Here is a 19,313-nt window from a genome sequence, read left to right as displayed (position 1 = left end):
GTCCTAAAAATATAGATAGTAGTTTCAACGTTAATGGACGTAACTATTTTCTATATTTACTTATAGCTCACAAGATGTTGGGCTTTATAGTGAAAATCAATTTATCAGTGGAAAAACAAAAATCACTTAACCCATATTTTTGGCTTAAAACCATTTTAAGACAATAAAGGCGAATAACTTCGGCAACCCTAAGTTAATATGCAGCTTAAATCAAATAAAAGCATCTCTTAACGAGATAAGGGGTTGTGACAATCACACCTTCAACATACAAAAGTTTTAATATCAAATTTTCGAGACAAAAAATGCTTTTACATTCGACTAAATAAATACGTTCTAATATGTTTTCATTCTTTCCGCTTCAGCCAAATTTCTAAGCTTCTCACATACAAATATTGCACAATGCCGATAGAGAACATTTAAAAAAGTGTATTTGCTTGGTCAAATGAACAACAATTTTTCGTCACAAAATTTCACATCAGAACATTTGTATGTTCAAGGTGCGGTCGTCACGACCCCTCTTTTCGTTAACAGGTTTTTTATTTGAATGCAGAAGTTTTTGTTTTAAACATCAATCATGTAATTGGTTCATTTTCCCAAAATTCGTAGAACTGAAATTGCATACTTTTCGGCACATTAAAATGAACCTGAAGAGTTATTTGCTCTGAACTGAGTTATAGTTTTTGACGCTCAATAACTTCGAAACGCGAATTTTCTTGATAATGTGTAATACGCCAAAAGTTGTGGAGTCTTAATGGCCTTCAAGTTCTGAGAGTGTTTTCAAATTCTCGAAAAACTTAACTCAATAATAAAATTAAGCTTTTATTTTGCGGGGGTTCTAATAAGAACAATTGTGTTTAAAGTGTTTATATTTTAAAATTATCTTTCCAATGACATGTAAAACATGTCAAGGCGATAAAGAACTGTGACCGTTTACATTTTAGTCTTTTCTAGCTTGTTTCCGCTAATCTAGCTAAACTTCAAAAGGTTGTAGTAAAATTTGTTTCAGCACAATCGTAATATGACACAAATTATCCCATGACCGTAATACCAAAAATAAGGCAAATCGACAAACATACTTATTGTACCAGTTACTCGTAGTGTAAAAGGATACACTAGATTCGTAAAAAACTATGTAAAAGTTGGAAGGAGGCGTTTCCGACCCCATAAAGTATATTTGTTCTTGATCAGGATCAATAGCCGAGTCGGTCTACCAATGTCCGTCTGTTCGTCTGTCCGTATGAACGCTAACATCTAGAGCTAGAATGTAGGGAGTTGGCGTGCAAATTTCTGTGCGCCACCTATCCCATTTTTTTCTCGTCATTGAAAAATGTCTGATACGGAAAACTCGGTTCGGGCTCAAAATGAATCCACAAGTGATGTTGACTACTACCGAGTCAAAGCCCAATATATTTTGCGGCAAATGAGCTCGATGAAATCGAATCATGGAATGGATCAAATCCTTAAACCAGGCATGTGATTCTGCGCAGACATCGTTGGAAAGACTGGGTTTTGCAGAGATCTCGAGCGACCATCGGATTGAATTTTCTGAGATTTTCATGGATGTGAAGACGAAACTAAGCCGAGGCGTGTTTCGTACCCGGATGATTTTTTTCAGTGCATCGTTTGGAGAGAGAGCTCCACGGGAGAGTTGAGTGTTTTTAAATTGAACACGGTGACTTATGGAACCAAGCCAGCTGCCTTCTTGGCTATAAGGGCCATGCATCAACTCTCTTACGATGAGGAGGATTAATATCCTATTGGAGCAAATTTGGAAATTGTTTATTATGCTTGCACTTTTGTCATGCGTAGGAATTTGTAAAACGATATTTAGGAGGAGGAGGGGGAAGTTGTTTTATTATGCGTGGCCGTTTTGTTGATTCAATTAGGGTTGTAGATGATATCTGTTAGTGAACCCTTTCTTCGGTGGTGTTGGTTTGAGGGATATTAGACCGCATTCTTTTGTGGTGTGAAACAAGCGTGAGTTCAAGATCCGTGAATATCTAAACTTATATCTTCTAACTTATATTAATTTAAGGGGAGGGTAATCTTAAATGTTTCAATTCTATAGTGGAGGTAGAGGTGGTGATACCTAACAGAATATACACAAAAATAAATGAGATCGTTTATAATCATATAATATATTTGTGTTCAATTAGTTTCCATTGAGTTTTTTACAAAAATAAATGTATCTTTCCATCAATTTTAAGGCATCTTCTTCTTTCTTTTCAACATGCATACACCTGCAAGTGTCAGGTCCAACTTTACAATTATCATATGCCCATGCCCAGAATAATAGTAGTTCTCCATACTTGGAATGAATTACTGGGGTGGCTTCTACATCTTTAAAAAATGTATGAAATGATTTCAATTTTGTAACATGTTCCTTGAAGATCTCACTTCCATGCTCCTTTAAGAACTCTTCAATTTTTGAGGAAATCATTTTTTTCTTTCAACGTAATAGTCTGAATGTTTATCTTAAACTAAAGTTTGGTAGAGATAAATCATTGTATTATACTTAGATTAAGTCAAAACAATACAAAATTTAAAATTTTTTTTGTATTCTCTTTATTTTAGAATTTCAACATATGATGAAATTAATTTTCTAACTCTATATTGTTGAATTACAAAATGAAAACAAGCACAATTTCTATATTATCATTAGAAAATGTACATAAATTTAAATGTTTTCCAAATTTTTTTTTTATAAACTCCTTTACGTCAATACCCATGAACATGTTCCTTGACTCCAGTAGAAATTTCAAGTACTCTTTAGAAATCATATTTCCAAATGTATTAATAAATAAATTAATTTTATTTATTAAAAAAGAATAAGTCGGTATATTAAGATAGTTATTAGAATCAGTCATTTCGTAAACTTTTTTTCCCGATACTCAAAATGTTAATGAATGGTGAAAAGGTGTTTAGGAGCTTTCGTTTGTGTAAAAGTTTAAGATTTTATGAGCATTGTTGAGAGAGCAGACACCATTCCGAGCATGAAATGAACAATATTGAACAACCAATTTCATCAATGTTAATTACATCATCAATTTTTTAAAATTTTTGTTTGAATAACCTTTTTTGTTATCCCTTACAAATTATTTCCTTTTTTCTAATTATTTCTCTTGAATACATTTGCGTTTCTTTGAAAAAGTATACTCCATCATTCCAATAAATTTTATGACATTTTTCGGACTAGTTTAAACAGGATACTTAGTAAAGGCATGGAAAATGATCAACCGATAATTAAAAACCGCCACATATTTTATTAGGATAGTAGCAAAGATAGTAGCAGATAGTAGATAGTAACAAAATATTTAATATGGTACAACCAGGGGCTTATTTTAAGTACTTTTTCTTTAAACTAAACCAATAGCTTCTTTTGGTTTCGATAAAATCTTTCCTTCATCTGCATCGTCATGTGTAGGAAGCTCTTTATTCCAGGATTGTATTTCGGCTGTCCCGAAAATTTGATAAACAAGATAGGTAAATATTGAGATAATGGCGGCAACTCCAAACACGCTTCGCCACTGATCAATGGAGTCCTAAAAATATAGATAGTAGTTTCAACGTTAATGGACGTAACTATTTTCTATATTTACTTATAGCTCACAAGATGTTGGGCTTTATAGTGAAAATCAATTTATCAGTGGAAAAACAAAAATCACTTAACCCATATTTTTGGCTTAAAACCATTTTAAGACAATAAAGGCGAATAACTTCGGCAACCCTAAGTTAATATGCAGCTTAAATCAAATAAAAGCATCTCTTAACGAGATAAGGGGTTGTGACAATCACACCTTCAACATACAAAAGTTTTAATATCAAATTTTCGAGACAAAAAATGCTTTTACATTCGACTAAATAAATACGTTCTAATATGTTTTCATTCTTTCCGCTTCAGCCAAATTTCTAAGCTTCTCACATACAAATATTGCACAATGCCGATAGAGAACATTTAAAAAAGTGTATTTGCTTGGTCAAATGAACAACAATTTTTCGTCACAAAATTTCACATCAGAACATTTGTATGTTCAAGGTGCGGTCGTCACGACCCCTCTTTTCGTTAACAGGTTTTTTATTTGAATGCAGAAGTTTTTGTTTTAAACATCAATCATGTAATTGGTTCATTTTCCCAAAATTCGTAGAACTGAAATTGCATACTTTTCGGCACATTAAAATGAACCTGAAGAGTTATTTGCTCTGAACTGAGTTATAGTTTTTGACGCTCAATAACTTCGAAACGCGAATTTTCTTGATAATGTGTAATACGCCAAAAGTTGTGGAGTCTTAATGGCCTTCAAGTTCTGAGAGTGTTTTCAAATTCTCGAAAAACTTAACTCAATAATAAAATTAAGCTTTTATTTTGCGGGGGTTCTAATAAGAACAATTGTGTTTAAAGTGTTTATATTTTAAAATTATCTTTCCAATGACATGTAAAACATGTCAAGGCGATAAAGAACTGTGACCGTTTACATTTTAGTCTTTTCTAGCTTGTTTCCGCTAATCTAGCTAAACTTCAAAAGGTTGTAGTAAAATTTGTTTCAGCACAATCGTAATATGACACAAATTATCCCATGACCGTAATACCAAAAATAAGGCAAATCGACAAACATACTTATTGTACCAGTTACTCGTAGTGTAAAAGGATACACTAGATTCGTAAAAAACTATGTAAAAGTTGGAAGGAGGCGTTTCCGACCCCATAAAGTATATTTGTTCTTGATCAGGATCACTAGCCGAGTCGGTCTACCAATGTCCGTCTGTTCGTCTGTCCGTATGAACGCTAACATCTAGAGCTAGAATGTAGGGAGTTGCCGTGCAAATTTCTGTGCTTCCTGGGCAGCGCTAGTTTGTTTCAGCCCACTCTAACGCCCACAATAATACATTTCAAATATTCTTTAAATCGAACCAGTCTCATAAAAGATATTACCAATAAATAATCAATATTTCTGCTTTCACTAATATGATCAAACTTAAAGATCTGTACATTTTGCTTATTCAGTTTCCGATGAGCTTCATTTCAACTTTCTCTACCTTCACCACAGTTCTTCCTGAACCAATCGACTTTTTAAAGGTCAGTAAAATTGAAGAAAATCACAATACCTTTTGATCGGTGTATTACTTTTTCGATCGGACTATCATTGCAGATTCTAGTTTTGCGGCTATATATAGAAGTCTAATCGCGCACACTCCCGGTGCGATTCGTTACTAAGTCGTTCTTTTTTCACAAAAAAAAATGCAAAGTTCTAACGAAGCTATAATTTTTGTTTCTAGTATTTTCTTTTTCGGCCGATAAAAAAACACTGTTATGTGAAATTCTGAAATAGAAGTAACAATTGTGTGATCCAGCCCGTTCCGACTTGTGTACCACCTGCAATAGGAAGAAAGAAAAGTTTCATCCCAAAAGCTTTAGGGCGGAGAATCTAGTCTGCGTAGAAACACACAGCCAGATAGACACTTTTAGTGATGTTGATCAAGAATATACACTTTATAGTGTCGAAAACGTCTACTTCACTTCGTTGCAAATATCTGAATGAAATCTCGTGGGTTTAAAAGTGAATGTTAGTTACAACAACTGTTATAAATTCCATTCTCGGAGTTCAGAAATTTGACTTAGGGCTAGCACTTTTAAATTTAAGAAATTACGATCTTAAGCATTTTAAGTGGTGAATCCGAAGGGCAGTGGTGTTTACTAAGGGTTTGTATGTTTATACTTTATAAATTAGTCTTGTTGTTGTTCAAATTGAGAACTGAAGTGATATTTTTGTCATGAATAATTTTTAAACTATTTTTTAAGAGATGCAACAAAGTTATTCTAGCGGAGTTCACTGATCAAGATAAATTATTTCTTTTTAAAATCATAACCCCAACTTTGGGAGGCGCCTCTCTGTTTGCACTGTTTTCTAAATAGAAAACTTTAACTACAAATTGTTTTTAGGTAATGTGGAAACATCGAGCACTGCCACTGACCAATTGTTACGTCCCAAAATGGAACTACGTGAGTCCACGAAGTGGCCATCGCTGGTTTGCTCATAGCACCCCGCCCACACACACGCAACAATGAACAAACGGATGAACACCATTACTCGCTGCAACCGCGATCTTGCTCCTGGAGATACAAAAATATGTAAATGTCTGCTGCGTTCGGTCCCTTCCTAGGAGAGCTTTCTGAAGGGGATTTGTATAGGATTCCCCGTGGGACTAACAAAAATTGGCTTAAAGATAGTTATACCCGTTACTCGTAGAGTAAACGGGTATACTAGATTCGTCGGAAAGTACGTAACAGCCAGAAGGAAGCGTTTCCGACCCTATAAAGTATATATATTCTTGATTAGGATCACCAGCCGAGTCGATCTAGCCATGTCGGTCTCTCCGTCTGACCGTCCGTCTGTCCGTCCGGATGAACGCTGAGATCTCGGAAAGTATAAGAGCTAGGCTATCGAGATTTGGCATGCAGATTCCTGAGCTTCTTACGCAGCGCAAGTTTGTTTCAGCAATGTGCCTCGCCCACTCTCACGACCACAAACCGCCCAAAGCTGTGACTCCTACAGTTTTGATGCTAGAATAAAAATTTGACTGAAATGTATTGTCCTCATAAAGCCAAAAAAAAGTTTGCCACGCTCACTCTAACGCCCACAAACCGCCTAAGTCTGTGGCGCCCACAATTTTCATGCTAGAAAAAAATGTTAACTGAAATGTTTTAGTCCCGTCAATACCTATCGATTGACCCCAAAAAAAATTTGCCACGCCCACTGTAACGCCCATAACGCCTAAATCTGTCTACCATAACCATATATTGAGATCGCGAGTAGGTGGCGCATTTCAATATCGCTTTACTGCTTGCATATGTCCATTTCCCTTTGGTCCCTTTGGCTGAGTAACGGGTATCTGATAGTCGAGGTACTCGACTATAGCGTTCTCCCTTGTTTTGCCTATCTTTGAGAATATGAAAATATAGTCAAACTTGCCCCAAATTACGATTTCTCCAGATTGTAATAAAATACCATTTGTGACTAATTATATGGACAACCACACTTGGACTTGATATATACATATAAATGTGTGACAATAAATTGTTTTGTTACGTGATATAGTAACAGATATGTTGTCCGGGAGTAAATAACTAAAATATAAACGACGCGATAAATATAGTAACTAATGTCCAATAAGACCAACTTCTCGGCTTCCGGCTAACACTTCTTTAACAGATAAAGTTCCTGCTAAGAAAATTTGGTTTCCTCGCCTAACTTTGATTAGGAGCTATATTACAGAATCCTTATCTGACCGTTATGTATCGGATTTTTCCATTCAATTTATCTTTCAAATGTGAAATGGCATCTCATTCTAGTTTGAAAAGAGGGTTGCCGAGATGCATATGTGCGGCATACAGACCTTGGAGTCCATGGTTTGTCTAAATTTGTCGCTTCAACACCGAAATACTGTTAAATATCGCATGCTAAAGATTTCGTTATATTACTGCATTTTCTTCCGCGGAATATATAACTTCCTCATACGTAACAAAATTTATTAATCGAGGCTTGCACATTTTAGTCTTGTAACAACTAAATTAATGTGAAAAAATTTAAGTCAGCATCATAGCAATCCTTTTTCGAGGAAAAATGAAATGTTATGAAACTGAATACTTTTACTTAACAAACCACAGCCCTTTTGATTTGCCACCGATTTTGCAAAATTGGTCTTAACATTTAAAAGACAAACTAATCTATTGAATCAAGTCCTCAAAATAATTTATACAATTTTTCAGGTAGTAAAACTTAAAAAAAAAACTAGCTATCTCAAACAAAAGGCAAGAAAATATAAATTTTGGTAACTTGGTTAAAAACTCCGTTTATTTAGATCCAACAAGTGATATGTCTTCGGAAAGGTACATCTATCTACTTTAAGATTGTGTCAACTGTCAAACGGTTAGATAATTGTTAGCAACATCGAAAGAAACATGTCTTTCGCGAATACCTCAAGAACGATTCTTTGAAAAATTTTCGGAGTGATACCAGAGTGTACAGGAAAGTGATATTAGTATAGAAAAAGCACAGCAAGCTGTGTGCTGGCACTTTACACCTTAATTTTGTGATTAACAGCACGCTCTGATTGTTTTTCGTTTAGATAAATTGAAGGAGTCGACAATCCTGATTTGCGTTTTCGACAAGTTTATCTGGTCTTCAATTTTTATATATAGGATAGACTAATTAAAAATAAAGAAGGAGGCCCGCTATAGTCGAGTGCCTCGACTATCAGATACCCGCACTTAACCGGCGCTTACATAGTAACTCTCCAGCACAATCTCTGGGTTCCCCGGTAAAATCTAGGCCATGCCCAGGGTAGAGGAACCGTTATAATTTATAAGAGTTATAGGCGTTTGAGGGCGCGAGAATGAAAGTGGCAAACTTTTTTTGCGTCAATCGATAGGTATTGACGAGACCAATGAATTTCAGTTTTTTCTAACACTAAAACTGTATGGGCCACAGTTTTGGGCGGTTTGCGGAAGTTAGAGTGGCTTGGCTGCGTACGGAGCTAAGGAATCCAAGTCTAAAATCTCAACTCTCTATCTCTTATAGTTCCCGAGATTACAGCGTGTACACGGATAGAAAGACATGGCTAGATCGACTCGGATAGTGATCCTGGTCAAGAACATATATATTTTATGGGCTTGGAAACGTTTCCAACCAAATACAATACACCATTTTACTCTACGAGTAACGACTATAATAAAAAAGTCTCCTTCAATATATTATACAGAATAAAACAAGGGAGAACGCTATAGTCGAGTACCTCGACTATCAGATTCCCGTTACTCAGCTAAAGGGACCAAAGGGAAATGGAGATATGCAAGCATTAAGCGATATTGAAATGCGCCCCCTATCCCATTTTTTTCTCGCCATTGAAAAATGTCTGATACGGAAAACTTGGTTCGGGCTCAAAATGAATCCACAAGTGATGTTGACTACTACCGAGTCAAAGCCCAATCTATTTTGCGGCAAATGAGCTCGATGAAATCGAATCATGGAATGGATCAAATCCTTAAACCAGGCATGTGATTCTGCGCAGACATCGTTGGAAAGACTGGGTTTTGCAGAGATCTCGAGCGACCATCGGATTGAATTTTCTGAGATTTTCATGGATGTGAAGACGAAACTAAGCCGAGGCGTGTTTCGTACCCGGATGATTTTTTTCAGTGCATCGTTTGGAGAGAGAGCTCCACGGGAGAGTTGAGTGTTTTTAAATTGAACACGGTGACTTATGGAACCAAGCCAGCTGCCTTCTTGGCTATAAGGGCCATGCATCAACTCTCTTACGATGAGGAGGGTTCATATCCTATTGGAGCAAATTGGGAAATTGTTTATTATGCTTGCACTTTTGTCATGCGTAGGAATTTGTAAAACGATATTTAGGAGGAGGAGGGGGAAGTTGTTTTATTATGCGTGGCCGTTTTGTTGATTCAATTAGGGTTGTAGATGATATCTGTTAGTGAACCCTTTCTTCGGTGGTGTTGGTTTGAGGGATATTAGATCGCATTCTTTTGTGGTGTGAAACAAGCGTGAGTTCAAGATCCGTGAATATCTAAAGTATGTTGCTTCTAACTTATATTAAGTTAAGGGGAGGGTAATTTTAAATGTTTCAATTCTGTAGTGGAGGTGGAGGTGGTGATACCTAATAGAATACACACAAAAGCAAATGAGATCGTTTATTTAGCCAAATACGTTTTTATTTAATCATATTCGTGTTAAATTAGTTTCCATTGAGTTTTTTACAAAAATTAATGTATCTTTCCATCAATTTTCAGGCATCCTCTTCTTTCTTTTCAACATGCATACACCTGCAAGTGTCAGGTCCAACTTTACAATTATCATATGCCCATGCACAGAACAATAGTAGTTCTCCATACTTGGAATGAATTACTGGGGTGGCTTCTACATCTTTAAAAAATGTATGAAATGATTTCAATTTTGTAACATGTTCCTTGAAGATCTCACTTCCATGCTCCTTTAAGAACTCTTCAATTTTTGAGGAAATCATTTTTTTCTTTCAACGTAATAGTCTGAATGTTTATCTTAAACTAAAGTTTGGTAGAGATAAATCATTGTATTATACTTAGAAAACAGATGTTAAAAAATGCAACAGCTGATGATACCCCCCTCGAAAGCAAAGTCAAAACAATACAAAATTTTAAATTTTTTTGTTTTCTCTTTATTTTAGAATTTTAAGTAATTATTTAATTAATTAAATAATTAGTAATTTCAAGTACTCTTTTGAAATCATATTTCCAAATGTATTAATAAATAAATTAATTTTATTTATTAAAGAAGAATAAGTCGGTCTATTAAGATAGTTATTAGAATCAGTCATTTCGTAAACTTTTTTTCCCGATACTCAAAATGTTAATGAATGGTGAAAAGGTGTTTAGGAGCTTTCGTTTGTGTACAAGTTTAAGATTTTATGAGCATTGTTGAGAGAGCAGACACCATTCCGAGCATGTAATGAACAATATTGAAAGTGATTTCCATCCATTATTTTTAGAGAGGAACAACCAATTTCATCAATGTAATTTACATCATCAATTTTTTAAAATTTTGGTTTGAATAACCTTTTTTGTTATCCCTTACAAATTATTTCCTTTTTTCTAATTATTTCTCTTGAATACATTTGTGTTTCTTTGAAAAAGTATACTCCATCATTCCAATAAATTTTATGACAATTTTCGGACTAGTTTAAACAGGATACTTAGTAAAGGCATGAAAAATGATCAACCGATAATTAAAAACCGCCACATATTTTATTAGGATAGTAGCAAAGATATAGTAAGAAAATATTTAATATGGTACAACCAGGGGCTTATTTTAAGTACTTTTTCTTTAAACTACACCAATAACTTCTTTTGGTTTCGATAAAATCTTTCCTTCATCTGCATCGTCATGTGTAGGAAGCTCTTTATTCCAGGATTGTATTTCGGCTGTCCCGAAAATTTGATAAACAAGATAAGTAAATATTGAGATAATGGCGGCAACTCCAAACACGCTTCGCCACTGATCAATGGAGTCCTAAAAATATAGATAGTAGTTTCAACGTTAATGGACGTAACTATTTTCTATATTTACTTGTAGCTCACAAGATGTTGGGCTTTATAGTGAAAATCAATTTATCAGTGGAAAAACAAAAATCACTGTAACCCATTTTTTTGGCTTAAAACCATTTAAAGACAATAAAGGCGAATAACTTCGGCAAGTCAAGTTAATATGCAGCTTAAACTATATCATGGATTTAAAATTATACGTAAGTATATTACAGAAAACGTATATTCGGAAAGCTTGTATATATGATCAAATAAAAACATCTCTTAACGAGATAAGGGGTTGTGACAATCACACCTTCAACATACAAAAGTTTTGATATCAAATTTTTGAGACAGAAAATGCTTTTACATTCGACTAAATAAATATACGTTCTAATATGTTTTCATTCTTTCCGCTTCAGCCAAATTTCTAAGCTTCTCACATACAAATATTGCACAATGCCGATAGAGAACATTTAAAAAAGTGTATTTGCTTGGTCAAATGTACAACAATTTTTCGACACAAAATTTCACATCAGAACATTTGTATGTTCAAGGTGCGGTCGTCACGACCCCTCTTTTCGTTAACAGGTTTTTTATTTGAATGCAGAAGTTTTTGTTTTGAACATCAATCGTGGTTCATTTTTCCAAAAGTCGTAGAACTGAAGTTGCATAATTTTCGGCACATTCGAATAAACCTGAAGAGTTATTTGCTCTGAACTGAGTTATAGTTTTTGACGCTCAATAACTTCTAAACGCGAATTTTCTTGATAATGTGTAATACGCCAAAAGTTGTGGAATCTTAATTGCCTTCAAGTTCTGAGAGTGTTTTCAAATTCTCGAAAAACTTAACTCAATAATAAAATTTAGCTCTTATTTTGCAGGGGTTGTAAAAAGAACAATTATGTCCAAGAAAAGTGTTTATATTTTAAAATTATCTTTCCAATGACACGTAAAACATGTCAAGGCGATAAAGAACTGTGACCGTTTACATTTTATTCTTTTCTAGCTTGTTTCCGCTAATCTAGCTAAATCTCAACTCTCTATGTCTTATAGTTCCCGAGATTACAGCGTGTACACGGATAGAAACGGATGGCTAGATCGACTCGGATAGTGATCCTGGCCAAGAACATATATATTTTATGGGCTTGGAAACGTTTCCAAGCAAATACAATACACCCTTTTACTCTACGAGTAACGATTATAATAAAAAAGTCTCCTTCAATATATTATACAGAATAAAACAAGGGAGAACGCTATAGTCGAGTACCTCGACTATCAGATACCCGTTACTCAGCTAAAGGGACCAAAGGGAAATGGAGATATGCAAGCATTAAGCGATATTGAAATGCGCCACCTATCCCATTTTTTTCTCGTCATTGAAAAATGTCTGATACGGAAAACTCTGTTCGGGCTCAAAATGAATCCACAAGTGATGTTGACTACTACCGAGTCAAAGCCCAATCTATATTGCGGCAAATGAGCTCGATGAAATCGAATCATGGAATGGATCAAATCCTTAAACCAGGCATGTGATTCTGCGCAGACATCGTTGGAAAGACTGGGTTTTGCAGAGATCTCGAGCGACCATCGGATTGAATTTTCTGAGATTTTCATGGATGTGAAGACGAAACTAAGCCGAGGCGTGTTTCGTACCCGGATGATTTTTTTCAGTGCATCGTTTGGAGAGAGAGCTCCACGGGAGTGTTGAGTGTTTTTAAATTGAACATGGTGACTTATGGAACCAAGCCAGCTGCCATGCATCAACTCTCTTACGATGAGGAGGAATCATATCCTATTGGAGCAAAAATTGTTCGTAGAGATTTCTATGTGGATGATTTAATACCTGGTGGGGACGCAGTTGAGGAGGTGAGAGAAATTCGTCGTCAGGTGATGGATTTACTGTCGCAAGGCCACTTTGTAATTCGCAAATGGTGTTCGAATGAGTCAGCAGCCCTGGAAGGAGAGTCTGAATGCGACATGGAGCAGATACCCAAATTTTATTTTCATATTTTCTTATTTCATTTTTCTCAACTGCCAACCAATCAACGACCCATTAAGCGGGTTGCATTGTCCACTCTGGAAGCCATAGATTTCTATTGCTCCTTTCATTACTGTTTGGACTTGTCTATTGTGTTGGCGTGGATTCGGCAACCTCCGAGGAAGTTTAACGTTTTCGTATCAAACAGAATCGCGAAAATTCAGGAGATAACGGAAAACATGACTTGGCATCACGTTCCTACAAACTTGAATCCGGCAAAGTAGTAGGGTAAAACGGGTCATGGCTTACTAGGTAATACATCATTCAAAAAAAGGGGGTGGGGGTGACCCTTATTAGTCACGCATGCTTGCACACAGGTGTTTTAATGACCTAATTAGCAAAATTAGGTAATAAAAGTGTGGGAAAAAGGGAGTGGGGGTGACCGTTAGGATGCACACATGTTATAATGACCTAATTAGCATAAAAAGGTCACTTAATGTGGTTCGAAAGGGGTGTGAGGTGTGAGGATCACCCCAAAGAAATGGTGAAAGTGGGGGTGGGGTGTTTTGTCTTGTCTTGTCTTTTTCTCACCCCAAAGGTGTGTGTGTGTGAGGGGTGTTTTGTCATGCGTAAAAATGTGTGGTTGTTTAGAGTGATCTTTACCCGAATAGGGTGTGTAGGAGTGTGAGAGAGGGGTGTTTTGTCATGCGTAGGAATTTGTAAAACGATATTTAGTCGGATGAGGAGGAGGTGGAAATTGTATATGCTTGCACTTTTAACATGCGTAGGAATTTGTAATACGATATTTAGGAGGAGGAGGTGGAAGTTGTTTCATTATGCGTGGCCGTTTTGTTGATTCAATTAGGGTTGTACATGATATCTGTTAGTGAACCCTTTCTTCGGTGGTGTTGGTTTGAAGGATATTAGACCGCATACTTTTGTGGTGTGAAACAAGCGTGAGTTCAAGATCCGTGAATATCTAAAGTATGTTGCTTCTAACTTATATTAAGCTAAGGGGAGGGTAATCTTAAATGTTTCAATTCTATAGTGGAGGTGGCGGTGGTGATACCTAACAGAATATACACAAAAACAACAACAGTTACCATTGAGTTTTTTAAATAAATTAATGTATCTTTCCATCAATTTTAAGGCATCTTCTTCTTTCTTTTCAACATGCATACACCTGCAAGTGTCAGAATAATAGTAGTTCTCCATACTTGGAATGAATAACTGGGGTGGCTTCTACATCTTTAAAAAATTTATGAAATGATTTCAATTTCGTAACATGTTCCTTGAAGATCTCACTTCCATGCTCCTTTAAGAACTCTTCAATTTTTGAGGAAATCATTTTTTTCTTTCAACGTAATAGTCTGAATGTTTATCTTAAACTAAAGTTTGGTAGAGATAAATCATTGTATTATACTTAGAAAACAGATGTTAAAAAATGCAACAGCTGATGATACCCCCCCTCGATAGCAAAGTCAAAACAATACAAAATTTTAAATTTTTTTTGTTTTGTCTTTATTTTAGAATTTCAACATATGATGAAATTAATTTTCTAACTCTATATTGTTGAATTACAAAATGAAAACAAGCACAATTTCTATATAATCATTAGAAAATGTACATAAATTTAAATGTTCTCCAAATGTTGTTTTTATAAACTCCTTTACGCCAATACCCATGAACATATTCCTTGACTCCAGTAGAAATTTGAAGTACTCTTTTGAAATCATATTTCCAAATGTATTAATAAATAAATTAATTTTACTTATTAAAGAAGAATAAGTCGATCTATTAAGATAGTTATTAGAATCAGTCATTTCGTAAACTATTTTTCCCGATACTCAAAATGTTAATGAATGGTGAAAAGGTGTTTAGGAGCTTTCTTTTGTGTAAAAGTTTAAGATTTTATGAGCATTGTTGAGAGAGCAGACACCATTCCGAGCATGTAATGAACAATATTGAAAGTTATTTCCATCCATTATTTTTAGAAAGGGACAACCAATTTCATCAATGTTAATTACATCATCAATTTTTTAAAATTTTTGTTTGAATAACCTTTTTTGTTATCCCTTACAAATTATTTCCTTTTTTCTAATTATTTCTCTTGAATACATTTGTGTTTCTTTGAAAAAGTATACTCCATCATTCCAATAAATTTTATGACAATTTTCGGACTAGTTTAAACAGGATACTTAGTAAAGGCATGAAAAATGATCAACCGATAATTAAAAACCGCCACAAATTTTATTAGGATAGTAGCAAAGATATAGTAACAAAATATTTAATATGGTACAACCAGGGGCTTATTTTAAGTACTTTTTCTTTAAACTACACCAATAGCTTCTTTTGGTTTCGATAAAATCTTTCCTTCATCTGCATCGTCATGTGTAGGAAGCTCTTTATTCCAGGATTGTATTTCGGCTGTCCCGAAAATTTGATAAACAAGATAAGTAAATATTGAGATAATGGCGGCAACTCCAAACACGCTTCGCCACTGATCAATGGAGTCCTAAAAATATAGATAGTAGTTTCAACGTTAATGGACGTAACTATTTTCTTTATTTACTTATAGCTCACAAGATGTTGGGTTTTATAGTGAAAATCAATTTATCAGTGGAAAAACAAAAATCACTGTAACCCATTTTTTTTGGCTTAAAACCATTTTAAGACAATAAAGGCGAACAACTTCGGCAAGCCTAAGTTAATATGCAGCTTGAACTATATCATGGATTTAAAATTATACGTAAGTATATTACAGAAAACGTATATTCGGAAAGCTTGTATATATGATCAAATAAAAACATCTCTTAACGAGATAAGGGGTTGTGACAATCACACCTTCAACATACAAAAGTTTTGATATCAAATTTTTGAGACAGAAAATGCTTTTACATTCGACTAAATAAATATACGTTCTAATATGTTTTCATTCTTTCCGCTTCAGCCAAATTTCTAAGCTTCTCACATACAAATATTGCATGTTCAAGGTGCGGTCGTCACGATCCCTCTTTTCGTTAACAGGTTTTTTTATTTGAATGCAGAAGTTTTTGTTTTGAACATCAATCGTGGTTAATTTTCCCAAAAGTCGTAGAACTGAAGTTGCATTTTCGGCACATTCGAATAAACCTGAAGAGTTATTTGCTCTGAACTGAGTTATAGTTTTTGGCGCTCAATAACTTCTAAGCGCGAATTTTCTTGATAATGTGTAATACGCCAAAAGTTGTGGAGTCTTAATTGCCTTCAAGTTCTGAGAGTGTTTTCAAATTCTCGAAAAACTTAACTCAATAATAAAATTTAGCTCTTATTTTGCAGAAGCTGTAATAAGAACAACTATGTCCAAGTAAAGTGTTTATATTTTAAAATTATCTTTCCAATGACACGTAAAACATGTCAAGGCGATAAAGAACTGTGACCGCTTACATTTTAGTCTTTTCTAGCTTGTTTCCGCTAATCTAGCTAAACTTCAAAAGGTTGTAGTAAAATTTGTTTCAGCACAATCGTAATACGACACAAATTATCCCATGACCGTAATACCAAAAATAAGGCAAATCGACAAACATACTTATTGTACCAGTTACTCGTAGTGTAAAAGGATACACTAGATTCGTAAAAAACTATGTAAAAGTTGGAAGGAGGCGTTTCCGACCCCATAAAGTATATTTATTCTTGATCAGGATCACTAGCCGAGTCGGTCTACCAATGTCCGTCTGTTCGTCTGTCCGTATGAACGCTGACATCTAGAGCTAGAATGTAGGGAGTTGGCGTGCATATTCCTGTGCTTCCTGGGCAGCGCTAGTTTGTTTCAGCCCACTCTAACGCCCACAATAATACATTTCAAATATTCTTTAAATCGAACCAGTCTCATAAAAGATATTACCAATAAATAATCAATATTTCTGCTTTCACTAATATGATCAAACTTAAAGATCTGTACATTTTGCTTATTCAGTTTCCGATGAGCTTCATTCAACTTTCTCTACCTTCACCACAGTTTTTCCTGAACCAATCGACTTTTTAAAGGTCAGTAAAATTGAAGAAAATCACAATACCTTTCGATCGGTGTATTACTTTTTTCGATCGGACTATCATAGCAGACTCTAGTTTTGCGGCTATATATAGAAGTCTAATCGCGCACACTCCCGGTGCGATTCGTTACTAAGTCGTTCTTTTTTCACAAAAAAAAATGCAAAGTTCTAACGAAGATAGAATTTTTGTTTCTAGTATTTTCTTTTTCGGCCGATAAAAAAACACTGTTATGTGAAATTCTGAAATATAAGTAGCAATTGTGTGATCCAGCCCGTTCCGACTTATGTACCACCTGCAGTAGGAAGAAAGAAAAGTTTCATCCCAAAAGCTTTAGGGCGGAGAATCTAGTCTGCGTAGAAACACACAGCCAGATAGACACTTTTAGTGATGTTGATCAAGAATATACACTTTATAGTGTCGAAAACGTCTACTTCACTTCGTTGCAAATATCTGAATGAAATCTCGTGGGTTTAAAAGTGAATGTTAGTTACAACAACGGTTATAAATTCCATTCTCGGAGTTCAGAAATTTGACTTAGGGCTAGTACTTTTAAATTTAAGAAATTACGATCTTAAGCATTTTAAGTGGTGAATCCGAAGGGTAGTGGTGTTTACTAAGGGTTTGTATGTTTATACTTTATAAATTAGTCGTGTTGTTGTTAAAATTGAGAATTGAAGTGATATTTTTGTCATGAACAATTTTTAGGAAACTATTTTTTTAGAGATGCAACTAAGTTATTCTAGCGGAGTTCACTGATCAAGATAAATTATTTCTTTTTAAAATCATAACCCCAACTTTGGGAGGCGCCTCTCTGTTTGCACTGTTTTCTAAATAGAAAACTTTAACTACAAATTGTTTTTAGGTAATGTGGAAACATCGAGCACTGCCACTGACCAATTGTTACGTCCCAAAATGGAACTACGTGAGTCCACGAAGTGGCCATCGCTGGTTTGCTCATAGCACCCCGCCCACACACACGCAACAATGAACAAACGGATAACACCATTACTCGCTGCAACCGCGATCTTGCTCCTGGAGATACAAAAATATGTAAATGTCTGCTGCGTTCGGTCCCTTCCTAGGAGAGCTTTCTGAAGGGGATTTGTATAGGATTCCCCGTGGGACTAACAAAAATTGGCTTAAAGATAGTTATACCCGTTACTCGTAGAGTAAACGGGTATACTAGATTCGTCGGAAAGTACGTAACAGCCAGAAGGAAGCGTTTCCGACCCCATAAAGTATATATATTCTTGATTAGGATCACCAGCCGAGTCGATCTAGCCATGTCCGTCTCTCCGTCTGACCGTCTGTCTGTCCGTCCGGATGAACGCTGAGATCTCGGAAAGTATAAGAGCTAGGCTATCGAGATTTGGCATGCAGATTCCTGAGCTTCTTACGCAGCGCAAGTTTGTTTCAGCAATGTGCCTCGCCCACTCTAACGACCACAAGCCGCCCAAAGCTGTGACTCCTACAGTTTTGATGCTAGAATAAAAATTTGACTGAAATGTATTGTCCTCAAAAACCCAAAAAAAAGTTTGCCACGCTCACTCTAACGCCCACAAACCGCCTAAGTCTGTGGCGCCCACAATTTTCATGCTAGAAAAAAATGTTAACTGAAATGTTTTAGTCCCGTCAATACCTATCGATTGACCCCAAAAAAAGTTTGCCACGCCCACTGTAACGCCCATAACGCCTAAATCTGTCTACCATAACCATATATTGAGATCGCGAGTAGGTGGCGCATTTCAATATCGCTTTACTGCTTGCATATGTCCATTTCCCTTTGGTCCCTTTGGCTGAGTAACGGGTATCTGATAGTCGAGGTACTCGACTATAGCGTTCTCCCTTGTTTTGCCTATCTTTGAGAATATGAAAATATAGTCAAACTTTCCCCAAATTACGATTTCTCCAGATTGTAATAAAATACCATTTGTGACTAATTATATGGACAACCACACTTGGACTTGATATATACATATAAATGTGTGACAATAAATTGTTTTGTTACGTGATATAGTAACAGATATGTTGTCCGGGAGTAAATAAATAAAATATAAACGACGCGATAAATATAGTAACTAATGTCCAATAAGACCAACTTCTCGGCTTGCGGCTAACACTTCTTTAACAGATAAAGTTCCTGCTAAGAAAATTTGGTTTCCTCGACCGCCTAACTTTGATTAGGAGCTAATATTACAGAATCCTTATCTGACCGTTATGTATCGGATTTTT

General features: G+C 35.4%; 1 protein-coding gene across 5 annotated transcripts in view; it reads right to left on the bottom strand.

Annotated features, from left to right (window-relative positions):
- MFS17 (Major Facilitator Superfamily Transporter 17) overlaps positions 1-19,313 on the bottom strand; it is a 579,815-nt gene that overhangs the window by 94,853 nt on the left and 465,649 nt on the right. The window contains exon 6 of one of the 5 annotated variants that reach the window (XM_070998710.1): positions 3,244-3,542. The exons of the other annotated variants lie outside the window; for them this stretch is intronic. Within the exon in view, the coding sequence (XP_070854811.1) occupies positions 3,357-3,542 (186 nt within the window). The 3' untranslated portion in view covers positions 3,244-3,356. Of the gene's footprint in view, positions 1-3,243; positions 3,543-19,313 lie in introns of those variants that run through there. 5 annotated transcript variants of the gene reach the window in all.

Source organism: Drosophila suzukii (assembly GCF_043229965.1).
Source record: "Drosophila suzukii chromosome 2 unlocalized genomic scaffold, CBGP_Dsuzu_IsoJpt1.0 scf_2c, whole genome shotgun sequence".
In the NCBI taxonomy this organism is placed as follows: Eukaryota; Metazoa; Arthropoda; class Insecta; order Diptera; family Drosophilidae; genus Drosophila; species Drosophila suzukii.
This window is presented reverse-complemented; position numbering and strand designations above follow the sequence as displayed.